This window comes from Cydia splendana, chromosome Z, assembly GCF_910591565.1.
Source record: "Cydia splendana chromosome Z, ilCydSple1.2, whole genome shotgun sequence".
NCBI classification, from domain to species: Eukaryota; Metazoa; Arthropoda; class Insecta; order Lepidoptera; family Tortricidae; genus Cydia; species Cydia splendana.
In genome coordinates this window covers 618698-646496 of record NC_085987.1, presented here as the reverse complement: position 1 = coordinate 646496, position 27799 = coordinate 618698, and the positions used below count along the sequence as shown (strand labels likewise).

At 38.2% G+C, this 27799-nt stretch overlaps 1 protein-coding gene and 2 long non-coding RNA genes across 3 annotated transcripts in view; 1 reads left to right on the top strand and 2 right to left on the bottom strand.

Annotated features, from left to right (window-relative positions):
- Nucleotides 1–27799, bottom strand: part of LOC134804390 (uncharacterized) — a 243325-nt gene that overhangs the window by 50076 nt on the left and 165450 nt on the right. The window lies entirely within an intron of this gene.
- The window catches only part of LOC134804392 (uncharacterized), a 309273-nt gene that overhangs the window by 116025 nt on the left and 165449 nt on the right, over nucleotides 1–27799 (top strand). The window lies entirely within an intron of this gene.
- On the bottom strand, nucleotides 24004–25065 carry LOC134804964 (uncharacterized). Its single transcript, XM_063778257.1, has one exon. The coding sequence runs from the start codon at nucleotides 25063–25065 to the stop codon at nucleotides 24004–24006; it is 1062 nt and encodes a 353-aa protein (XP_063634327.1).

The window sequence follows — 27799 nt, the reverse complement described above, 5'->3', positions numbered from 1 at the left end:
CTCAGGGACGGATAATAAACAGTCATAACATAACCCTGCGCTGATCAAGCTGCATGCCCAATGAGAATCGGGATAGTGAGGCGATGGGCAGTCACTGATACACCTGTCTCGTTCTCCTAATCAACAAGAAATGCGAGTCGGAAAGGTACAGAGTGAATTATGTACAGGCTAGTACGTTGTCGCAGGACTATAAGAGATTCCACTGCGAGTAAAACAATGATAGTTGCGGAAAAAACACTGAGCTGAGGTTTCATTACATTACATTTTAGTAGTAAAGGACCCATAAAACGATTAAATTTAATTACGCATTATAGACCTTTACGCCCTTGAACAAAGATAATAGCGAAAAAAACTCTTAGCGTAAATGCTTTCAAATATAAGGGCAAACATTACATTATAGTAATAAAGGTCCCAGAAAACGATTTATTTGGTATTATTCACCGCTACGTACATGTTATTTGTTTTAAATTTAGAGTTTAGAAACTAATTTTAGGTAGTAAAAGACACAAGTATTAGAAAAGTCCTTTACAACCTTGTTCGCTTCTTATACTTATAAAAAATATTTTTAGAGCGGGTCGTAAAGGGCAAGTACAATAATATCAATAGTAAAATATGTCCTTTATGACCATTTTGACCATACGATATAAAAAATCATTAAGACAAATGAAGGGCTTAAAGGACGACAAAAGACATGTAAGTCATTTACAACAATATTTATATTTAGCGGTAACCTTTACGATAATATCTTTGAACATCTAATTTGTAACTGGTCATTTACGCCCCTTGAGCTAAGCCGTTTTTGCAAAATCATACCTAGTAAAAAACTGGGTCGTAAAGGCCACTTTTTAAGAGATATCGAAATTATAACTATACAGAACGTTAGCGCTTGGAATTCTGAACAAAACTGTATATATAACTCATTTTCGCCAAAATGTCCTTTACGCCAATTGAACCCAAAGGTATCGATATGGTAATGGTTTCTTTTTATATATATATATATATATATATATATATATATATATATATATATATATATATATATATATATATATATATACATATATATATATATGTATATGCAATAACAGAGTGGTTGCAAATGCGTTGCCGCGGGCGACAGTTCATTTCACTGTTACGGCCTGGCCACGACATTGCGCGACTCGCGTCGGCTAAGGCGAAAACCATAGGTGGGAACGAAAGGTCGGATCGCTGTGTCTCACTCCAACATACGGTTGTCGCATTAGCTGAAGCCAGTCGCGCAATGTCGTGGCCGGGCCGTACAGCTGTGCAAGGCAAGAAGTTTCAGGAGAAACGCACAGTTGAGGACTGCCAACCATCTTAAGTTTTTAAGCACTGGCAACGTTTTCCCATAAACAAGAACTAACTGTAACTGATTGTTGTCTTTTCTAAAACTAGTTTTGATTTGTCAATTATATATGTTGAAACTAATTGCAGTATTTTTCATAGATTTGACGAATAGGACATTCAGCTAGTAGCAAATAAGTATCAGTGAATTATCAAAAATAGGTAATCCAAAATATTTTCTCCTAAATGTTTCATGATTCGTGGCGTCACTTTATATCTAATAAAGTAATAAAGAATATAGTTTTAGCGAGATTAGGTTTGTTCATGAGCCCGATTCAGGTAGGTATTTCCCTAACGTATTTCTTACGGTTGTGATCTTACGCTGTTTGGTGCACAGGAAATTAAGTGAAAGTCGTGCGGTGCGTGAGATGGGTCTATCACCAAAACGATCGTCAAGGTCATATCAAAACTAGTTCAAAAACAACAAAAATGTTACATTTTGAATTGACCTCCGTGTGTAATGTCATTTACGGATTTAACTTTATCGTCTGTTGTCGAGTTAATCTTTTCATCTTCGCCTCTAGTCAAGAAAGGCAATCTGCAGATATGTGCGTCGCTTTAGCAAGGCCTTTACCTATAATATGTGCGGCGTGTATATATTTATACGACGTGGGACTCGTAATTCGTAGGGGTCATGAGCGAGTTAGAACATACGCAATGGGTAAATTTTCGCATTGTTCAGCGAAAATTGATGCTTTTAGAGAAACTATAATTTTATTCTCGCTACACATATCGGGGTCTAATCGTCAGTTCTATTCTGAGCTGTTTTCTTCGGCTTTCACTCTGTCATAACTCGTCTTTGGCATGCAATTATTTAATTACCTTGGATTAGTTCCTTGCAATTAACTCAAATGGAGACAGGAAAAGCTTATTTCATTGACGATTAACATAGATGACTGCTTCCTACAGACTCGCTTATTACATTCGAACAAATACAGTGGAATAAACTGGCAAACGCGTATTTTTTTCTCTTCTATCTTACGTAAAAACTGGCCAATGCTCAGCTCGTGTAAATTAGATATATATATATATGTTTTAGGGGTAAACCTAGGCTGTACCATGTCTAAATAATGCGGTGTCTGTTCGTCATTTATGATTATGACCGCTGTGTCGAATTTAATTACATTTAATCTATCATGTCATGAGGCACACTGACAGTAAAATTAAATATAAAACGTAAGATAAACCGCTTATATTTGGATTTCAATGACAGTATCGTATATTTACAGAGGTGTTGCTGCTTCGACGAACGCGTAGCATCGGACCGAGAAATCAGAACAGAAGGTATCTCACGATTCGCCGCGCTCAGGAACGACGCTATTCAGGTATTACGTTAATGCTGCTCGGAGCGGCTCGATACGGCGGTAGTATGTGGGGTAAACAGGCTCGCAAGGCAGGTGTGTTGTACAGATACAACGTTGTGCTTTGAAATCAGAACCCGGACCGTAGCCAGGGTGACAATAGTAAATCGATAAACAAACAAAGTGAAATAATATTACTTTTATAAAAAAATATCGGGTCATTTCTATACATTCAAATTTCGATGGGCGTTTTCTATAAACGATCGTCTTGGTTAGGCCCCGAGTATCTTCCGTTCCGCCTTGCACTAGATGGCCCAGTCAATCACGTATTACGCTAACGCCCATAAATTCTAGTAATACGGCGTCATAATTTGGGGTAAATTTAAAGGATTGTCTATCGCCCTTGAACAATTTGTAGGACCTAATTTGGATTTTTCTTTTCTTCCCGAGTTCTAGGAAAAATTCTCGATAAATTTGAAAATTTGAATAATTATATATATAAATATAAAAGCTGGCAAGGAATTATTTAGTTAAAAGAAGGATTTAAAATTTAAAGTAAAGTGTTTCAGAGCAAAATAAAGGTATTGAGTTTCTACGGGAATGCGATTGGCGACTTTAACGCGAACAAAATCGCAGGCAGAAGCTAAATTTAATGTAAAGTGGTGTACTTTGTTTCAAGATAAGCATTCGGGAACAGAATTAGGAGATATTGTCTTTGTCTAAATTTTAGCTACTTATTAATGAAATACGCCGAAATTGTTTCCTTTGTCCTTCAGCGAGGGGCTTGTTCTTATTAATTTAACAGGAAACAGAAAGGTTGAATTGATTGAAGTCAAAGTTATTTATTCTTTAATTATATATAGATGGACCTTTTGGCCTCAACCTATACACGTATAAAGACTAGTAGTAAAGAGACCTCGAAAACCGCCGTCATCTGGGAAAATCCATTCATAAAAAAAAACTAAAAGGAAATAAAAAAACCGGCACTAACACGAAACGAGTCGACCAACAAAAACAATAGCACACTGAAAAGAAAAAAATAATTATTTTGTCTTCAATAACGCAAGTGAATACCTATGAACTATGTATATACATACTTCTGAAATCAATCACACAAATCTGCGTATTTATATATTTACAATCTGTTATTTTTGGAGTCGGTGCAGGTGCTTCACTAAGGTGCTCAAGTTTGTTTGAGGCTGGCACCGACTCCAAAAATAACAGATTGTAAATATATAAATACGCAGATTTGTGTGATTGATTTCAGAAGTATGTATATACATAGTTCATAGGTATTCACTTGCGTTATTGAAGACAAAATAATTATTTTTTTCTTTTCAGTGTGCTATTGTTTTTGTTGGTCGACTCGTTTCGTGTTAGTGCCGGTTTTTTTATTTCCTTTTAGTGTTTTTTCGGCGGTTATGTTTTTTGTTAAAAAGTTTTTATTTTATAATTTTCTGTGGCTATAATTTATACAAATTATTACATGCTTAATTTTTGATTACTTTTAAAATAGCTACCTACCTTGCTTTAGCTATTAACTGTTATATTAATAATCCTACTTTAACTATTATTTTGTTCTGTAATATTAATAATTTATATGGGACCAACTTCGGGGTATACCCTTTCCAATAAAAAAATAATTATCAAAATCGAACATCTCTGTAAAAAGTTATGCGTGGTCAAACATAAAAAAAAAAAAAAAAAAATATACGCGTCGACTTGAGAACCTCCTCCGTTTTTTTTTTCGTCGGTTGAAAAAGATAAAGATGGTGGCGGTTCCTCGAGGTCCTCAAACGTCAGATGTTATTAAGGCATTCTTTGGCGAACCTGAAATAGATTGTATTTTTTTTATATTGTATTTTAGCTTAGTTATAGAATTTCCGTTAACTCTCTGTCAAGTTTATTATCTGTAAGCTTCAATTTGTACATAAACATGTGCTGGTAAATAAACGAGATTGTATTCGTAATAGGTACATATTTCAATCTGCCGGAATCCCCGTATTTTCCCAGTCATCATGAGGCGGCCTTTATTACTTTTAAAAATGAATAAGCTTATTTGTTGGTGGTTTGCTTGTGGCGTTAAAAGACTTAAAAGGCCATGAAAAATAACGGGCCCGCCGCCGATCGCTCGTTCCGAATGATTTGCATTTCCAGCACTGAACCACAGTCTATACAGTCATTCGACGAGGGGTGACAGGGGGGAGGGGGGGTCGTCTATCCACCATATGCCAATAGCGCATAGGTACTGTCATATTTCGAACACACAGTGCGCAGAGGCAACGAAAGTTTGGAGAAACTGATTGTGATTGGACACACCGAAGGCAGGAGATCACGCAGTCGTTCACCAATAAGATGGACCGATCAGGTTAAAGACTCGTCATCCTCTGCCTTCTACACGGTCGTCGGAGACGCGTTGGACAGAAACCGGTAGAGACAGATCATCCGCTCCAGATGCAACCCTGATACGACCACGATTCTCAGACATGAGGGACCGACCAAAGAGAGAGAGACACGTCAAAGGCCGTCGGACCACTGTGACTGAACTTTACAGCCCCGGTGCTTTTTGAACTGTAGGTGCAGAAAATTTCCCTATCCGTCATATGTAGGTACTCGTACGTCATCCATACTGTTAAGACTGCGGCAGCGCTGACACTGTCGCTGTTTTTGGCAATTGCTTTGATCCCGAATAATAATAAGCCTATATGTATATATTATGTAAATTCCCGCAATTTCGTCTGTGTGGAATTATTGATAAAAATTACTTCCCTTTATGTCGTTTTAAATAATGTTGTTTTTTATTATTAAGCATGTTAAAAGTTATGAACAATTATGTTATGCCAAATCCGTTATGCGAATTCATATCATGACAATTAATGTTAGGCGTATTAAGGGGCACCCATTTTAACCACGTACCTTTTTGAAAGGAGGAGATATTAAATGAAAATAATCAGTAGGCAAAAGTCAAACAAAGTTTTTAAATAATACACTAGACCTTAGCAACAAAACTTATGAATTGTTAGTTACCAGTGCGGACTGTGGTATAGGCACATTAGTGTTTAACTATAGTGTGAAGTAGACATGATTTGGTCCATTATTGCGATGAGACGACCCCAATGATCCCCTCTCGACGATCAATCACCCGCGCTGAATGCCGCTTTCCATGCTATTCAATCGGCCGTATTTTTAATGCCATATAAGACATACTTATTCAATAATCCTGTAGGTAGTTTATTTTTTCTTGTCAGTAAAAACCTGTAGTTTATGTTACTTATTCGTTAGGTAGAGGCATAGAGGTATATTAACTATTGGCTTATTAACCAACGCTGCGAAACGTACAATTTAGTAATTCCCACACTCTCACCTACAGTAGCCTGCACACGCCTACACAGCTGAAGTCTTTACCACTCTTCCTTTTGGCAGAAATAGGTACCATCAAAATATTTTTCAAACTCGAAGGGTAGGAGGACACCTGTCATCTCCATATAATTTATAACCTAATACTAGTAGTTCGCCCCGAACTGAGAACTCGCTGTTTGCCAAAAATTATATAGAGCGATTGACTTTGTTGCACCTACTTACTCGTATAGTTCGACATAAAATAGTAGAAAATAATTTTCAAGAAAAAAAAAACGACTTCTATGGGGGCCGGTGAAAGATTATTGTACATAGATGGTGCACTATGTAGAAAAGGAGGTAAAACATCCCACTTTTCTAGTAGGTAGCATTTCGTTTCTGTAAGGGTTGCATCAGTTTTAGCTTTACGAACCCACTTCTCTGATAGCAGTTCGGTTCTGTGAGGATTGCAGTTCGAACCTAACCAAAACCACTTTTCTAGTAGCATTTCGTTTCTGTAAGGCTCGCAGTTCTAACCTAATCTAACCCACTTTTTTCGGTTCTGTAAGGATCGCAGTTCAAACCTAACCTAATCCACTTAACGGCGCGTGCGGTGCGGTGTACTTACGGGGGTTTGAGCGGGAGGGGCTAGTAAGTTTGGCATCATTATACTTTATACCTACATTTTATGGTAGGTAATCATAACGGTTTATTTAGCTTAAGTATCAGTGGTTTTCCAGGTCAAGGGCCGAGTAGGTCTAGGTCGAGGTCCAGGTCTAGGTCTTGGTCCAGGTCCAAGTCCAGGTCCAAGTACGGGTCCAGGTCCGGGTTCAGATCCAGATAAGAGCCCGGATCCGGGTCATGTCTGGCTCCAGGGCCAGCTCCGTCAAAATCGAAATTCGAAATCGCCAAACGTGTATTCATTGAAGAGTTCTGTTCTGATTATCATCAGCAGTTCCACTTCATCAAATGCGACAGTTTTTAATATAAATTCTTGATTTTCTGATGAAAATACACAAATCTCTATACGCATGCTTTTAAGATTTGAGGAGTTCCCTCGATTCCTCATGGATACCATCATCAGAACTGGGTTTTGACAAAAACGGGACCAATCTGTATGCATATACATACAATCAAAAAAATAATTTTCAAAATCGTTCCAGTAATGACGGAGATATGGAGTAACAAGCATAAAAAAAATCACAATCGAATCTCCTCCTTTTGAGATTTGCATAGAATGTAGGATCGTATAGAAGTGGTATACGCGTGCCTCCGTGAGGGACAAAACATACGCAAATGCGACACTGTGATTGGTCGAATTTATTTGTTGCCCACCATTATCCATACTAAAAAAAAGGTGGGGAACAAAAAATATGTGAGACTGTGATAAGGACGAATAATAATAGCGCTTTCTCTGCTACTCCTACTGAAAGATACGTAAGACTATCCCGTTCTGTCAGTTATCCCCACCACTCATGCCCAATCCAGTTTAACACTAGATTCATGGAGATTTGGAAGTCGGTTAATAAATGAGGGCGCCACTTTCTAGCTGTCACATTTTTGATGTAAAATGATTACACATGGCAATAATTTATAGTCTGTCAAGCCATTTCCGTCAGTAGAAAAAACCGTTCTGTCAGTTATCCCCACCACTCATGCCCAATCCAGTTTAATACTAGATTCATGGAGATTTGGAAGTCGGTTAATAAATGAGGGCGCCACTTTCTAGCTGTCACATTTTTGATGTAAAATGCTTACACATGGCAATAATTTATAGTCTGTCAAGCCATTTCCGTCAGTAGAAAAAAGCGGCTAAAAAATGTAGGCGCGATGGCTTATCGTCCCATAGAAAATTTGAATATCGCGCCGTTTTCTACTGACAAACCTTGTTTGAGCGACTATAGTATGGAAATTTTATAGTTCCATTTTATTTACTTACTACTATTTTATGTCCCACTATAGGTGGAAATAGATCAAAAATCACGTGGATATATTTCGCTTCGCTCGCTCGTTCGATAAACGCCAAATCTCGCAAAACTGTATTTAAATGACAGCTGTCATCCGGTCGAAGTGTACTTCGAGTTTCAAAAATATTACTAGTGGCCACTGTGCCGCATGTGTCCATTTACTGTATTTATTTAGTCTGTTCGGAAAGAGAAGAGTCCTGGAATTATTGGGCCCGTTCCGCGACTCTTCTCTTTCCGCACAAACTCTAACATTACGATAAAATAATTTATAAAAAATATCCAAACTAATATTATAAATTTTATAAATGCGAAAGTCCGGCTGTCTGTTACTTCTTTACGCTTAAATCCTGAACAGATTTAGATGATTTGTTATGGAGATATAGTCCCGACAAAGACAGTTACATATAGTTTTATCACGGAAATCATCCCTGGGTGAAAGGAGGTTCGAAGTTTGTATCGGAAACGACTACTGTTTTGTGTAAGAGACTTGAATAAAATCAATCAAGCATAGTTCGGACCTACTTACTTTTTGGTTCTCACCGGACACCCCTTGTATAGTTACACGTATCTACTGTAGTTATTATCAGTAAAATATACTTATTATAGTTATTATTAATTACGTTTACACCTCTTCTATGAACAAACCCAAAGTTTATATAATACCTGAAACCTAATTTCTGATTGAACACTTAACCGCATAGATAGAGGGATAGTCCTTTGCTTTCGTCAATAGATATTATAAAATAACCATACAAATGTATCACTTTTCCTGATCTGAAGTACTTATTCACTTTCTTGCATTTCTCAGACTGCGTCTATATAGACCGATCGGCGTTATTTGTCGCGCAAGCCGACACCCGCCGACAATTGAGTCTCGTTAATCCGGACCCCCCGGTGTTCTTCAGGGTGTCTGAATCTGAACCCTCCGCAAATAGGAATTATATTGGTAGATTATATTGGTTTACACTTTCACTGTCGCTCGTCCTTAGAAGGGACACGTATGTAAATATCTGTTTGAAGTTGAAGTACACAAATAGCGGAACTAGTTTCCCTTCTGCGTTGAAAGGTCAGATGGCAGTAGCTTTCGTAAACCACTCTTTATGGAAAAATCCCTGATAAAATAAAAAGAGTTCTCTGGCGAGCTGAGACCAATTTAAAGACCTTCACTGGTTAAACAGAATTATTATAGAAAATGTTAAAGATCATCGCTTAATTCCTTCGAGGACACCCTCAAGCACAGACCAACCCTTTCTGTGCCCTCAAAGAATCAGTCTTAGGCTACTTGAAAGGTACCTTGGGTCTCCGTCTGACTTTTAAGATAGGCAAGCAGCAGCTGGCCATCACTGGATATGCGGGTGCTGACTGGGACAGTGACGACGTGGACCGCCGGTCACCATCAGATATATCGGGGCGGCCGAGGTGCTCACAAATATCTGAACACGCCTCTATTGTCAAGGCCGCGCCGATGTATGTGATGGCGACTATACACAGGCTACGTCTTCAAATCAGGTGTCACTTTACGTCCTGGGAGAGTTGCAAGTAAAAGGAAGACATTTGTTACCTCTAACTAAGCCGAATACTATTTTTTGCCAAATTCATGTGTCTTCACCAATGCGCTTTAAAATTCAACAATGTTTTCTTACGAAAAACATCTTTCTTGTAACTCGTTGCCTTGGTTTCGCCAAAATATCTTCAAACATAGGTAGAGTTGGACCAAGAAAAGTCTTCATCGATTTTGATAGCACACGCAGTGCAAGTGTTATTTCAAACAATACGTTTGTAATAACACTTGCACTATCAAAATCGTTGTAGGCTTTTCTTGGTCTAACTTCTATTATCATGTTGCCATAAGCGACAGACACACTCATTGATGCATATATGTATCTGTAAGTAGGTACGAGTATATTGGATTTCCGCTCTGTGATTCAGCTCAGGACAATGTGAAAGTGCTTTTAGACAGATTCGCGGCGAGCCAGCGGCAGCGTGCGGTGCGGCGCCATTCCTCGCGTAACAAATGTTCCCCGCGCTTTACGCCCCCGCCATTTCGTGGCGTAATTCACTTTTAAATGACACCCCATTCGCGCCAATTTGTATCTGTCGTTGCAGTGAAATGTGATATTAAACGGCCGTTTTGGTGCGGGCTTTTATGTAAATTCGGTTTTTTGGTGTAACTCACGAATAACATAATGATACTAATGTAAATGTCATATTCGAATGGTAAGAACCGACCCATTATGCGGTAGGTAGGTAGGTACTCTATCATTAGGTATTGTAAGAATTGCAAAGTTAGTTTGGTTCGACGCTACGTTATGTTTACGTTACGTTTGGACATATGGATCTCATAAGAAGGCCTAAATCATAAATCATAAAATTAATTTGCTTGAAAAGGGTACAGTCTAGAGATGTGCGCCGATGGCAAAATCATCGGCGGCGGCGTCCGATGATTTTTTGACCGGCGGCGGCGGCGTGATCGGCGTGAAATCGGCGTGGCATAATTTTTCATACTGCATGAGAACGTGGCTGTAGAAACTCTATATTAAAGCCTTCTGAGTATTTACTAGGCTATCCAAAACATATTATGTGTGTTTTCTAAATTATTGCCGAAAATGATATCCCATTATGACACTTGGCAACCATTTATTACCAATACCAACCTTACCAACGGTATGTTTAAATATTAAAATAAAAAGGATACTCTAAAACGCTACATTTTAGGCAGTATTTTTACTTACTTTGTAAGCGGAATACAAATAAAACACAAAAAAAATCTTTATATAAGTTAAGTCTTAAATCTATGTATATTGACTTTTCCCAGCCGCTGTCGCCTCACCTAGGATTTGTTACGAAATAATGATGGACTACATACTTTACATTTGTCTGAACTGAAGTTTAACAGAAATGTAATTTTAGATTAGATTAAAGATGTCATCGTTTTCGAAAGAAAACATCTCTGGCAGGTTGATTCGCTCAACAGAATGTCTTTGAAGTGTCCCGTTTTATGGAATACTAAGGTCTACTTTGTTTTCTTTACTGCTAGCTTAGTGATGATAGTTGGTGATTTAAGTTCCTATAAGTACCTAGGTATAATTGTTTAAGTATAGCTTATTGCGAAGCTTTAGACTGATTTTTATAATTTTGATTGAAATATACAGGGTGTCCCTAGCCATTGGACAAAGCTGAAATGTACATATGCATTAGGGTATTTAGAACCAGTATACAAAGTATCATAACAATCGGTGAAGCGGTTCCGAAGAAATTAACAAATTACATTTTTTTTACTTTGGAGCAACCTGTATGTGTTAGTAGCTCCTGAGGTAATAAATAGTATGAAACCTTCGACCGTTTTGATTATCTTTTTTATTTATGACATTAATAAGGTTCTGAGTATTCTGACTTTTGATAATCATCAATGTCATCATTGCTGCACATTTTCAAACAAATTGTCAAAAGCACTGCCAATGATTAATACAGTATGTTTCTTTTTGTTGTCGATTATTGGAAATAACTTATATATAAAAAAATATTACCGCTAGAGCATTTCTTAAGGGGCCCACTGATTAACAGTCCGCCGGACGGTATCGGCCTGTCAGTTAGAACAAAATTTTGACAGTTCCGAACAACTGACAGGCCGATACCGTCTGGCGGACTGTTAATCAGTGGGCCCCTTTAGAAGTAACCCTACGTGGGATTTCAGGGTTTTTCCAATGGCTAAGGTCACGCTGTATATTGTTAATTACAAGAAGCTGATAATCACCATACAATTACTAAGAATTGATCGTGTGTAATTTTAAATGAAATTGTATATTATGTGATTCATAAATAAATCATATTTATTTATATTTTAAATTGTATATTATGAGATAAATAAATAAATCATATTTATTTATCACACAATATACAATTTCATTTACGTTCTACAAAAAAGCTGTGTGAAAAAATATCAAATAATAACCTGAGATCCAGAAACTAGATCTTGTTTAAATTAACAGTAAATCGTTATCACAGCTAACACCGCAACGACAAAAATGATGCTAATTTGGTTCACCGGCAAATAATAAGCGAAAAAGCATAAGGATCTTTAAATTATACCTCTGATACTATCTATTCACTACGCAACATGGAATAAGGCACGATAGGTATCAAAATTTTCCACGCCGATTATACGCCGGTCAAATTTATCGGCGGCGGCGGCGTGGAAAAAACGTCGGCGGCGGCGGCGCGGCGGCGCGGCGCACATGTCTAGTACAGTCCCTTAATGGAGCGGTTACCTCCGCCCATAGACTCCTGCAACACCAGAGAAGATACCTTACCTAAGGTACCTTTGACGGACTTTGAGATGGGAATACGCTCTTTCCCTGAAGGTTTGAAGGTCGTATCGGTCCGGAAATACCGCAGGCGACAGATCATTTCACAGTTTAGCTGTGCGAGGAAGTTTTTACGGTAAACATTTTTAGGGTAGTCAACTAGGTATACAGTATTGTAGGAATGGGAATACCTATATTGTTAATTATAATTACTTACTAGTAGTTCGCCCTGAACTGAGAACTCGAGGTTAACCAAAAATTATATAGCGATTGACTTTGTTGCACCTACTTAGGTACTCGTATAGTGCGACATAAAAGAATAGAAAATAATCGAGGGCGCCACTTTCTACGTAACTCTCACATTTTTGACGTAAAATGCTTACACATGGCAACAATTTAGTATGGACATTTTTGAGTTCCATTTTATTTAATTTCTATTATTTTATGTCGCTCTATAGGGGGCAATGGATCAAAGATCGCGTGGATTTATTGCAAGGTCTGTGGAGCCCTTAACTGATAGATTTAAGCAAAGAGTAGTATCTATACATATAATAAAGCTGAAGAGGGTCGAAAGTCTGTACATGGAAGATAATTGAAAAAAAGTTGGCTGGGGATACTTAGAATTGATAACAGAACACGTTCCAATAGTTTTTAGAATTTTAGTCTGTTTGTCTGTTTATCTGTTTGTCTGTTTATTTGAACGCGCATCACGTGATAACGGCTGAACGGATTTTGACGAAAACTTTACTAATCTGTCGAGAAAATCCCCGGCCAGGTTATAGGCTATAAAAATTCAACCCCTAAAAGGGGGGGTAGCCACAACACTCGATTGACTTAAGTTTGCCCCTGAATCGTATGGTGCTACTTAGGAAGGACGGGCAAACTTTTTTCAAATTTGTGCTAACACTATAGAGTACCCTGGTAAACTAACAGATGGCGCTGAATTTAATACGATGTGACATAAATAAGCCACCGAGGAAGGATATTGCCAAATTAACTCTAAGTTTAGAAGACCCCTCTTCTAAAATTTCAATCAGTCGTACGGATATCAACAAATTTAATTGAATAATTGTGTTGATTTAATAATACAACAAAATTAAACGACAGTAAATTAATTGCCCCTCATTGCACAGTGCCATCTTTTGGGGAGCTGAGTAAACATTACCCATATAACCATTCCAGTCGCAGAATCACAAAGTGGTAACTAAATGTCAGATGTGTCGTAACAGAGTCCACACAATGTGTCTAGAATTGTTTCGAAACAAAGTGTCGTCGCCGTGTCTACACTTTTCCGTAACAAGGTGTCGACACATTTGTGTGCACTTTGCGTGCGGTTTGCGACTAAATCTGACAGCAAATTTGTGACAGCAAATGTCAATATAAAATACCTCTTGAAAACCAAGGTTTGTCAAACTACTATTAGTGTCTCGTGTGCTCGTAATTCTAGTAAGTCATCATGGGCAATGCAAATGATAATAATCGACCGAAACCATATAAACACCCAACACCCGTCAACCTTTTACAGAAAAGTTTTTAAAGAAATTCAATAAGCTACTTAGGTCAGGCAACGAATGCTCCAAAAGTTGTAGAGGGAAATGCTCGGAACACAATTTTTGACTCCGTAACTCGGTTTGACAAGTTAGGAGGTGAACATATCAAAAGTCCCCGGCCGTAGCCCTTGAGCGGGGGGGGAGAGAGGGGGCTTTGAAGGTCCCATTTTCCCGTTTTTCGATTATATCTCGGAAACTATGCATCTCAGCGACATGGCCACTTATACAAAATGAAAGTTAATTTAATTTGTTACAAGTTTATTCAGTCAATTTTTTCGATATGTTGAATAGTTTTTGAGATATCCGCTCTTGAAAGTTTATTTAGGGCTCTCAATTTTATCTTGATATATCTATATCAGTGAAGGTGCTAGGCCGTGTTTGGTATCGTTTTCGTATAAATCTGGGGTGCTGAATCCATTTAAGATATCACATTGACACCATTTCACAAAATAAAAATAAATCTTTTTAGGGTTCCGTACCTCAAAAGGAAAAAACGGAACCCTTATAGGATCACTCGTGCGTCTGTATGTATGTCCGTCTGAATACACAAAATAGTTCTTTACATATAGATGACAGGAAAACCTATTAGAAATGTGCAGTCAAGCGCGAGTCGGACTTAATGTACGGAACCCTTAATACGCGAGTCCGACTCGCACTTGGCCGGTTTTTTTGAAACTCTTCTTGACGCTTAACCACTGAACCGATTTCGTTGAAATTTGGTATAGAAATAGTTTGCGTCCCGGAACAGGACATAGGATAGATCTTATAACCAAAATCATCTTTTGAAGGTGTGAAAAGTGGCGTGGAAATTTGTACGGGAAATCAATAACCGCTGAACCGATTTATATGAAATTTGGGATGGTCTACATCTTTGATTTAGTTAAAAATGATGAAAAAACATGACTTCAAACCTAAACTTAAACAGTATTCTTCAAGAAGTCAATTCTGAATTCCCCCCTATACCTCATTTCACACCTTTAAAGGATGATTTTTGAGATAACTTATTATATCCTGTCTCGGGACTCAAAATATATGTGTACCGAATTTAAATTAAAACTGTTCAGCAGTTTAAGCGTGAAGAGGAGTTTAAAAGAAAGTATTTTAATAAGTTTATATGTTTTTACTTCGGAATGGTGTCAATGTGATACCTTAACTAAATTTGGTACTGCGAATTTATACGAAAACGATACCAAACATGGCCTCGTAGCTTTACTGTTGTAGAAGTCAAAATAAAATTGAGAGCCCTAAATTCTTATTACTTGGCCAAACTTGTGTAGAAGGAAAAGGTAAAATAAAAGTCTTCGGCAGGAATATAAGACACAAATATATTTTTTTTTGCGTTACTATTTCATTCATCAAATATAAACATACCTTGATTATACTATTCTAGTGAGATCCTCATAGATAAACAAAAACATTTACTTAAAAAATTACAAGGTCGAAATGTCACGGAACTTGTGAGAGTAATATGTGAAAAATATAAACTTTTATGACAAAAAAAATCTGGACACAATTTAAGAATCACCCAATTGCGTCGAGGAATCATCTGTATTTTTGCTTGTTTCATTACCTCCTCGCTTCTTTTTTGTCCTTTGTATTCTGTAGCAATTTGTTAGATCTGAAAATAAAGATAACTTGCGTCGTCACGGATGTCGATTTATAGGTTTTAGGGAGTGCAGAATTCGAAAACGATGATCATTTTATAATCCAAGATGGCGGCTACGTATTTTGTCATAAAAGTGGAATCCAAAATAGTCATCATTTTCGAAATCTGCGCCCCCAGAAACCTATAAAACGACATCCATGACGACTTTTATGACATAGTGCATGGCCGCCATCTTGGAATCCAAAATAGTCATCATTTTCGAAATCTGCGCCCCCTAAAACCTATAAAACGATATCCATGACGACTTTTATGACATAGTGCATTGCCGCCATTTTTAAATTGAAAATGTTATCATTTTCGAAATCTGCGCCCCCCAAAACCTATAAAACGACACCCATGACGACTTTTATGACATAGTGCATGGCCGCCATTTTGGATTCCAAAATGGTCATCATTTTCGAAAGCGGGGCCCCCTAAAACCTATAAAACGACATACATGACGACTTTTATGACATAGTGCATGGCCGCCATCTTGAAATCCAAAACGGTCATCATTTTCGAAATCTGCGCCCTCTAAAACCTATAAAACGACACCCATGACGACTTTTATGACATAGTGCATGGCCGCCGTTTTGGAATCCAAAATGGTTATCATTTTCTAAATCTGCGCCCCCCAAAACCTATAAAACGACACCCATGACGACTTTTATGACATAGTGCATGGCCGCCATTTTGTAATCCAAAATGGTTATCATTTTCTAAATCTGCGCCCCCCAAAACCTATAAAACGACACCCATGACGACTTTTATGACATAGTGCATGGCCGCCATTTTGGATTCCAAAATGGTCATCATTTTCGAAAGCGGGGCCCCCTAAAACCTATAAAACGACATACATGACGACTTTTATGACATAGTGCATGGCCGCCATCTTGGAATCCAAAATGGTCATCATTTTCGAAATCTGCGCCCTCTAAAACCTATAAAACGACACCCATGACGACTTTTATGACATAGTGCATGGCCGCCATTTTGGAATCCAAAATGGTTATCATTTTCTAAATCTGCGCCCCCCAAAACCTATAAAACGACACCCATGACGACTTTTATGACATAGTGCATGGCCGCCATTTTGGAATCCAAAATGGTTATCATTTTCTAAATCTGCGCCCCCCAAAACCTATAAAACGACACCCATGACGACTTTTATGACATAGTGCATGGCCGCCATTTTGGATTCCAAAATGGTCATCATTTTCAAAATTGGGGCCCCCTAAAACGTATAAAACGACATCCATGACGACTTTTATGACACAGTGCATGGCCGCCATTTCGGATTCCAAAATGATCATTATTTTCGAAATCGGCACTCCCTAAAACCTATATATCGACACCCATCTCGACTTTTATGACAAAGTGTTTTGCTACCATCTGCATGCAAGACATTTCTATTATTTTTACGTACAAAAATGGCCCCCTGTCAACTTTCAATCGAGATTTAATCGATAATTTATTCGATTAATATTCAGATTAATTCAATTTCAATCTATGTTAGGTCGACTAAACTAATCGCGATTAAAATTTGAGAATTAACTTTTTTTATTCCATTAATTAGTCGAATAAACAGTTAATCGATTAATGCCCATCTCTGACCACGGCATTTTTACACTTTGAGAATATCTGAAAACAAATCAACACAAGGAGCCATTTTGCAAATCCAGTAACATACCAGTAACTTTGTTATTACTTTTGACAGCGCGTGTCATGTGTCAACACAGAGTCGACACAAAGTCGAAACATTGCAACTACTTTGTGACTGCAATATTTCTCAGCCTTAAACCATATTTATACATCATAATTAACAAGTTTGGTAGTATGTAAAGCGTTATTTCTGTTATTTAAGTATAGTATACGCATCGAAGTACTAAAAATGCTTCAAATAATATAGTTATGAACACAGGCACTGAGAAGTAAACAATTTCATTTCCGGCTAAACTACAACAATGTGGTGGCGCGTTGATTATATTACACTTAGTTTATCAAATCACTCGAGCAGTTTAATTCCCCATAATAATTTAAGTCATATTGTAATAATGCAAACAATATATAATTACGTCTTGTAATCCGTTTAAGAGATGGCGTATTAATGTCACTTATTTTTATTTAAGTATTTTTCCATTTGACAGTTTCCATTTGACAGGAACAAAATGAACGAATGAACGAATGATTTTGGCATAAAGTAGTCGCAAACCCGAAACAATGTGTGCACACGGCGACCACACTTTATGTCACTTTGTGTCATGTGTCGACCCTTCCCCATTTCTGGTAACTGTGTCGACACGGCGACGACTCTGCGACTGGAATTGTGACCGAAACAGACGGTGTCGACACAAGATGTGTCAACACCGCGTCGTAACGGCGACTGGAAATGGTTGTATGGGTAAGTAACCAAGAAAACTAAAAATGGGTTTACATAGTTACGTTGTGGTAAAATAAACACACATATCAACACGCGTATAATGGCATAAAATTATTTAAAATTATTTATTTTCTCCGTCATGAATTAATTATACCTAATCGTAATTATATCGCATCCATATCAAATCCATATTCATACGTATCGCCTCCTTAAGCACTTAATAATGGCCACGAAGGTGGGTACTTTGAAAAAAAAAAACATTGACCTCTGTCATTTGCAGTGCCGGATTAACCCTTTTAAGCAAAATAAGCACTTGCTTAGGGCACCATGTCTAGGGGGCACAAAAATTATCGAAAAATTGTCGCGCTCGCTTCGCTCACGTTTTCAATAACTTTCTAAGGTATGATAAAAGTGACATTCGGGTGGCGATTGCAGCAGCATTAGGTAGTCTGTTGCAACGTTACTGCTGCGGCACTGTCAATTTTCGTGATAAAATGATGTGACTGATTTCCATACTAAAAGTAAAAATGTACAACTGTCTATCACAATGCGTTTTTTTATATCGAAAAATTTTCGCGCTCGCTTCGCTCGCGTTTTCAATAACTTTCTAACATATGATAAAGGTGACATTAAATTTTCGTGATATAATTATGTGACTGATTTCCATACTAAAAGTAAAAATGTACAACTGTCTATCGAATTGCGTTTTTTTATATAGAAAAATTGTCGCGCTCGCTTCGCTCGCGTTTTCAATAACTTTCTAAGATATGATAAAGGTGACATTCGGGTGGCGATTGCAGCAGCATTAGGTACTCTGTTGCAACGTTACTGCTGCGGCACTGTCAATTATCGTGATAAAATGATGTGACTGATTTCCGTACTAAAAGTAAAAATGTACAACTGTCTATCAAATTGCGTTTTTTTTATATCGAAACATTTTCGCGCTCGCTTCGCTCGCGTTTTCAATAACTTTCTAAGATATGATAAAGGTAATATTCGGGTGGGGACTGCAGCAGCATTACTCTGTTGCAACGTTACTGCTCCAGCACTGTAAATTTTCGTGATAAAATGATGTGACTGATTTCCATACTAAAAGTAAAAATGTACAACTGTCTATCTAATTGCGTTTTTATATCGAAAAAATTTAGCGCTCGCTTCGCTCGCGTTTTCAATCACTTTCTGAGATATGATAAAGGTGACATTCGGGTGGCGACTGTAGCAGCATTAGGTACTCTGTTGCAACGTTACTGCTGCAGCGATGTCAATTTTCGTGATAAAATGATGTGACTGATTTCCGTACTAAAAGTAAAAATGTACAACTGTCTATCAAATTGCGTTTTTTTATATCGAAACATTTTCGCGCTCGCTTCGCTCGCGTTTTCAATCACTTTCTGAGATATGATAAAGGTGACATTCGGGTGGCGACTGCAGCAGCATTAGGTACTCTGTTGCAACGTTACTGCTGCGGCACTGACAATTTTCGTGATAAAATGATGTGACTGATTTCCGTACTAAAAGTAAAAATGTACAACTGTCTATAAAATTGCGTTTTTATATCGAAAAATTTTCGCGCTCGCTTCGCTCGCGTTTTCAATAACATTCTAAGATGTTTCTGATAAAGGTAACATTCGGGTGGCGACTGCAGCAGCATTAGGTACTCTGTTGCAACGTTACTGCTGCGGCAATGTCAATTTCCGTGATAAAATGATGTGACTGATTTCCGTACTATTGAGGTCACTTGGTCAGGATAAAAACAACACATCAACTTTATATCATCATGTATTCCTTTAATTACATTTCACAATAAAATACGTATCCACAATCCTTATGCAACTTAATCGGTACTAGGAACAGTATTTTCGAGAGATCCGTCTCATTCCGAGGTTACTAACAGAATGCCGCACTCAGGTACTCGCTTGTGTTTTTAAAGCCGGCTGTCCCCGCCAATCTACCCCCTAAGTCGATCCGTTGGACAAGTCACGTGACAGGCCACGTGACTTGTCCAAAAGGGTCAATTGACTATCTCTTTAGCGAATAAAATATAATTAATTACTGAGTTTAATCTGTAAATTGTTGAATCATATCGATATTAATTCTTATAATATATAATTACCTTACAGCTCGGCCATCCTACACATAGCGAGTCCCTTCGCTATTATTTGTAGACAGAAAAAAAACGAATTCTCTAGAAACAAAATGGTAACATAATAATTAAAAAGTTTTGTTACTTACTGTCATACACTTATTTGCTAAAAATATTTTTTTTTGATCAGTAAGTAGCAAAATCTATACATGTCTATTTTAATTCCTTAAACAAATGAAATGATAGATAATTATCTTAAGAGTTTAAAATATAATCAAATATAACACCTAAGCGCTTTAGAATATAGGTATTCAGAAGGAAATGGATAAATAATCGACATTTGTATAATGGATAATTCAACATAAAAAACAATATATGATTCATCAAGACTACATATAATGTATACCTATATTATCTAGCTACTATCCTCGACATCCTCATCTGAATCTCCGATTTCTAGTTCTCTCGTGAATATCATCCATGGCTGAATTTTATCTATGGCTACGACAGCCTCATACTTTCTACCATTTTTGCGAGTCATCGGTGTGTCCTCTATAAGGAATCTATCGTTAGGTAAGACTTTTAGTATACGGTAAGGACCCTGATATTTGTTGACAAGCTTCTGAGACTTACCATCATGAGGGACTTGTCTGGCCACACGTACCAAGTCACCTTCCTTGTATACCGTCGACGGCTTTCTATGTTTATTAAAATTAGCTGCGTCTTTTCCTTGCTGTTGAGCTATTCTGTCGCTGGCTGTCTGTCTTACATCAGATAATTGTTCGGGCGTTGTTCTATTCACCGTATCATTAAAAACTGAACCAAGTTTACCTTCTGATCTGCCAATTATATTAAATCCGAATAATAACTCTGAAGGGCTCTTTCGTGTTGTTTTATGCTGGGTGGTATTTATACCTACCTGAATGTCCGAGATATGGTCGTCCCATGACCTACCGTCTTCGCCATGACTCATTGTGGACAACGCATCCAAAATGGTTCTGTTGAACCTTTCGACCTGCCCATTTGCTCGGGGGGTCGCGACAGCGTTAATGATGTGTTTTGTTCCCAAAGATTTTATATAATCTCGAAATACTTTACCAGTAAAGCTCGTACCTTTGTCTGTTATAAGACGAACTGGAACGCCAAAACACTTTATGTGTTCTTGTAGTACACGAACTGATGTGGCTGATTTGGTGTTTTTCACAGCTGCTATGTTGACAAACTTCGTGAAACCATCGACTAGGACTAGCAAGTAGCAGTTCCCCTTCTTACTTCTCACGAAGGGGCCCAGGTGATCTGCATGCACAGTATGGAATGGAATGCTTACTTTTTCGATGGGATGCAGCTCTCCTTCTTGTTTTCCACCGGGTGTCTTGTGGTGAGCACATTCAAGACAAGAAGCCACGTACTTCTTCATGAACCGTCGCATTTTTGAAAACCAGTAATGGTTCCGAATACGCTGGAGTGTCTTTTCGAATCCACAATGACCTACGTCATCATGGTTCATTTTTAATATTTGCCAGCGTACGCCCTTAGGTACTAACCATTTTATTTCCTCGCCGACAATACGGTAGACGCGATCATTTTTCAGTGTATAATTTTTGTGTATGTCTACAATATCTATGGAGTCGGGATCAGAGAGAATGAGCTTAATCTTCTTTACCTCTTCATCTGCCATTTGGACCGTCGAAATCCAGTCTTGTTCACAAGATACCTGTTGTACTTGCAGCACGTCTAAAACATGAGTCTCACTTTCTGCAGTGTCCACCGGATTCCTGCTGAGAGCATCGGCGTGTGATATCCGGGCACCTGGTCTATATTCTATAGTACAGTCATACTCTTGGAGTTGAACCCACCATCTGGCGATGCGAGGCACGAGGTCACGTTTTGTCAAAGTCGCCCGTAGAGCGTTACAGTCGGTTAAAATCTTAAATGGGATACCTACCAGGTAAACACGAAAACGGCTCAGGGAGGCAATAACTGCTAACGTCTCCAGCTCATAGGAGTGCTGTTTGCGCTCATCTGCTGTTGTCTTGCGACTGAAGTACGATACCGGTTGAAGGACGCCATTAACGTTACGCTGTAATAATATACCTGCTACGCCTTCCTTGCAGGCGTCGGTGTGTAGTTCTGTTTCAGCTTTGGGATCGTATAACGACAAAACTGGTCGATCTATGAGCTGCTGTTTTATATTAACGAAGGCTTCTTGTTGCTGGGGTGACCAGTTCCACTGCGAGTCTTTCTTTAAGAGGTCCGCCAACGGTGCCGTTATAGCGGCATAGTTTTTAATAAATCGCCGGAAAAATCCAGAGAGTCCGGGAAACTGACGTAGCTCGTGCTGATTGGCAGGAGTTGAAAACTTCGAGACAGCATTTGTTTTTCGGTTCCCTGGACGAATCCCGTTGGCACTTACCTCAAAACCCAGGGAGTCTATGGTGTCCAAAAAGAAGTTGCACTTACTTAACTTGAGTGTGAGACCGCCTTTTTTCAAGAGTTCCAGTACTTCCGTTAAACGTTGCATGCCTTCGGTGAAATCTTTCGAGGGAATCAATATGTCGTCCATGTAGACCAACGCATATTTTATGTGGGCATCCTTAAGGATTTTATGGATCGTCCTTTGAAATACAGAGGGAGCATTGACAAGTCCGAATGGCATGCGGGTGTACTCAAATTGGCCGTCGGGTGTTACAAATGCCGTTTTACTTCGTGATTCCTCCGATACGGGTATCTGGTAGTAGCCCGAGGCCAAGTCTAAGGATGTAAACATGGTGTTACCTGCTAATAAGTCTAGTTGGTCTTCGACTTGGGGCAACGGGTAATGTTCCTTCTTAGTTTTCCTGTTGAGAGCACGATAATCAACACATAAGCGTTTCTCACCGGTTTTTTTCTGGACCAGGACAACAGGGCTGGCATAAGGAGAACACGACTCTCTAACGATACCGTTGTCTATCATATCTTGTACCATGTCTCTTACCTGTAACCTTTCGGCATGGGGCAAGCGGTAAGGGCGATAGACGACTGGATCCGCGTCTTCCAGCTCAATCACCATCTCTGTTGTGTTTGTGCAACCAAGATCCTTGAGGCTATTAGAAAAACAATCCTTATATTGAAGTAATACCTTGTCCAATTCAGTGCGTTGATTATAATCCAGATTAGGGTTACAATTTATGTCTTTATCTGATGTGTCATCGTTAATAGTCACGCACCCGGCGTTAAGCATGTGTCCTGAGTCCTGTGAAGTTTTCATAAGTGCTCGCGTTAATAACTTACCCTTCTGAATGCATATTTTGTCCGCCGAAATATTATACACCAACAAAGTAGTGCGCCGATTCGTGACCTCATACGTACCAGGAAAGACATAGTATTCCTTTCCTTCGGGACCCCTCAGTGACCCGCTGACGTACACACTGCAGTCTGATAGAGTGTCTGCGGAAACTAATATTGGTTCCAGTGCTTTACCTTCAATTTCGGTGTCCTTCTCCACTAAAAGGTGTACTTTGTCCTTAGCGAGTCTCCGGATCATTAGTTTGGTTGGAGTATTGGTAATAATAATATCAGGTCTTTCCGTAAAAGTGTGCCCTACCATGACAGGGTAATTAATCACGTTATCTTCTACTATGTATATCTCAATATTAGTTTCCTCTATACCTTGAACCTCTATATTTACAACAGAAGTCCCTATAGGACGCGTTAAGTTAGGTCCTACGCCATTCAAAAGTGGCAAGTCACGCTGACAGTCGATCTCAAGTCCCAGACTGGCTGCTACACTTTTTCTTATTATCGTGCATTCACATCCTAAGTCAATATGACATTTATTTACAACCTCTCCATTTATCTTTATGTGATTAATAAACTTATCGCTGGCTTTACTATCTACGGTAACATTAAGGACCTGTTTAGTGACATTATTTTTGTCGGGAGCCTGAGGATTGTCCTTACTACCTGTGTTTTTATTCTTATAGCAATTAGAAGCCTGATGCCCTATCTTACTGCAAGTTGTGCAGGTCAATAAGGGCTTGTCACATTTGAAGCTCGGGTGGCCAATCTCGTTACAATTGAAACACCGTATATTTTAATTACTAGAACCCGCTTTACTAGTTTCTGAAAGACGGCTATTGGTAATTGCGGGTTTACGTTCATTATTATTATTATATTTTTTTAAGGAAGTTGCATTGTTATTGTCACGATGTTGGCCAACCTTTATAGTCCTAAAATATTTAAGTACCTCCTCAGGTTCCTTAAACTGAGCCGCTTGAGCACTAACTTTAACAGTGCGATCCTCAATACCGTTGAGTAGGCAGTCAACTGCATGTTTGTTGTAGATCTTACAGCGGTTGAGCAAATTGACTTTCGCGTAATAGTAGTGCTCAAACGACTCGCCATATTTGACTTTCTTGGCTAACATTTCCGTTAATAGTTCAGCGTAGTCCTCTCGATAAGGGAATGATTCTATTAACTTCTGTTTCCATTCAGTCCAAGTGAATAGCAACGTGGATAAGCCCTGGTACCACGTTTTAGCTAGACCTGTCGGCTTGGGTAACGAATAGTGGATTATTTCTTTGTCCTCCCATCCATAAATCTGTGCACACTCTTTCACTTTCGTTAGCCAAGTGAGAATGGTCTGCTCCTTCGAACTCGGGTCAAATTCAGGCACAACATTTGTGTTAAAGGTTAATTTGGGCTTATCCGAACGCTTGAAATTATCAAGGATATTCAAAAACTTATCTAGCATAATATTAGGATCAGATCCCTTACTTCTATCTCCTCGAGTCCTTTTGGCCGGCAGTACTGGTGATCTTCCAGACGATCCTGATGAATAACTCCTTCTCCTCCTTGTCCTCCTTTTCCTCCTCCTCCTGTACTCCTCCTCGCTGTCGTAGTCGCTTGATCGATAACGCGAGCGACTCCTCCTGTATGTCATGTCTTGTCCACGTGCTGTCGGCTCTGTCCGCGAGCCTAACGCACTTCCAGTCAATCCATCATCCTTTCCTTTGCCCTTATCCCCGGGCACTCCATCATGATATCTATGTGACAGTCCTTCCCCTCGACTGTTCACATAGCCTCCATCCTTATCCAATTCAATCCTTTCCTCACGAGGAATTAGCTCTTTCCTCGAGCCAGCCTCGCTAGCCATGTTAAGCGTGGTAATCTGAAACTTAACGTAAGCTTAAAATCCCGTAAAAGTTAAGATAAAGCATGAGGTAAACCATAGTTTGCATAGGGTGGCATCAAGTCAATTCACTGAAAGCATAAGCTTATTGAGATGGCTATAGTTTTTTTTTTTATATTAGTATATTTTATTTTATTTAATACTTCGATATTAATAATTAATATTATATTTCTAAGCCACTTGAAAATACCAAAACATAGGTACTTATCTCATAATAGGGAGTAAAATAACTGATGCAAGTTTTGAAACAGATTAGGTAGGTACCATTATACAATGGCATCACGTTTCAATAAAAAAAAAAGTCAATTTAAATATGGTGCTTACAGAGTAATCAAAAAGGGGGAAATGAAAAACCATCAATAACATACTAAAAACAAAACTATTGTTTTCCCAATAATTGTTCAATAAATACCACGTGCAATCATTAAAACATTCCTACAGTTACATTTAATTAAGTTGTAGACACATCCTATTCTTAAATTTTCATAGTTTTATCCTTAATCATCATAGGCATAGTAAAACAAATTTACTTACGTTGTTTTTTTTTTGTTTCGAGCGGTGAGCGTAGAAAGACAAGTTTTAGCCTTATTTTATCCCACTTCTGACCTATTGAGGTCACTTGGTCAGGATAAAAACAACACATCAACTTTATATCATCATGTATTTTCCATAATTCCTTTAATTACATTTCACAATAAAATACGTATCCACAATCCTTATGCAACTTAATCGGTACTAGGAACAGTATTTTCGAGAGATCCGTCTCATTCCGAGGTTACTAACAGAATGCCGCACTCAGGTACTCGCTTGTGTTTTTAAAGCCGGCTATCCCCGCCAATCTACCCCCTAAGTCGATCCGTTGGACAAGTCACGTGACAGGCCACGTGACTTGTCCAAAAGGGTCAATTGACCATCTCTTTAGCGAATAAAATATCATTAATTACTGAGTTTAATCTGTAAATTGTTGAATCATATCGATATTAATTCTTATAATATATAATTACCTTACAGTACTAAAAGTAAAAATGTACAACTGTCTATCAAATTGCGTTTTTTTATATCGAAAAATTTTCGCGCTCGCTTCGCTCGCGTTTAAATCACTTTCTAAGATATGATAAAGGTTACATTCGGGTACGGAAGGCAGCAGCATTACTCTGTTGCAACTTTACTGCTGCAGCACAGTAAATTTTCGTGATAAAATGATGTGACTGATTTCCATACTAAAAGTAAAAATGTACAACTGTCTATCAAATTGCGTTTTTATATCGAAAAATTTTCGCGCTCGCTTCGCTCGCGTTTTCAATAGCGTTCTAAGATGTTTATGATAAAGGTGACATTCGGGTGGCGACTGCAGCAGCATCAGGTACTGTTGCAACGTTACTGCTGCGGCACTGTCAATTTTCGTGATAAAATGATGTGACTGATTTCCATTCTCAGCTGAAATGCAGCAATGAATGTCATTCAATTTACCACAAAAAATCAATGTAATCTTGATGACCCTAGGGAGAGCGGACACCATGGTATAGAAATACTTAGGGCATCAAAATATCTTAATCCGGCACTGGTCGTTTCACATCAAATGTGTACCTACGTAACGTAAACATAGCCATGTCAGATAAACGTCGGTTGACCATTGGCCGCCTATTTTCGACAGAGGGGAACGCCTGTTAATGACCACTCCGTTTGGTTATATTCTCTAAGTTTAAATCACGTGTAAAATTTGAATAAGGGCGAATAAAACTATTGATTTTGGAGTGTAGTTTTATTTAGTGGTACCTAATTGTAAAATATTTTATCTGGACTACAGTCCTCTAGGATATCCATATGTCAACTTTACTTCAAGTTCCGCCTCCAGGGGAGAGGGAGAGAAATTAGGATTAAAAATTAGCTGACACAGACCGAATTACACGCGGGCGGAGCCGCGGGCACAGCTAGTGTATAATATAGTTGGCCAAGCAGATCTTGTCAGTAGAAAAAAAGTAGGCGCGAAGGGATATGGTCTCATAGAAAATTTGAGTTTTGCGCCTTTTTCTACTGACAAGATTTGCTTTTTTGCATCAATTTTGAAGCGCCATTTATAAGTAATATAGATGGCGCTATTTTTTCGAATAAAGGGCTTCGTATACGGCTGTCCTTCTCCTGGATTTAAGTCACCACCATAGATATTAAAATAAACTGTATCTGTGCTAAGCCGAAATATTTCTTGACAAATGTCAAATACATAGATTATGTTTATTCTATTTTATTTTTATCTTGCTAATTATGTCAAAATGGTAAATTTAAAAGCGATATTATAAAAGTGTAAGTCGAGCACTTTCATTTGATACTAAACTCGACCATGTTTCTTGCAAAAAAAATGACCAGAATAGCAAGACCTCTCACAAACAGCTTTTTGGCCTTCTAAGCTCTTCTAGCTCAATAACTAATAGTGTAGTAAATGAAGCAAGTTGTTGTATGGAGACCCATGCATTAATTTCTCAGTCGATGAAATTTTGCTTGGTTATTGTATAGTATGAGCCGAAACTAACATATAAATATCAAAAATTAAACACTCCTAAGTTAGGTATTTATTCGTAAAAATACAAATCTGTTTATATATTGAACCGAGTAATTCCTCCGTCCAAAATTATTTTACCAAATAAGTTATTTGTATCAGTACTATCAGTATGTGATACTAGAAAAAAATCTAAAACTTTTG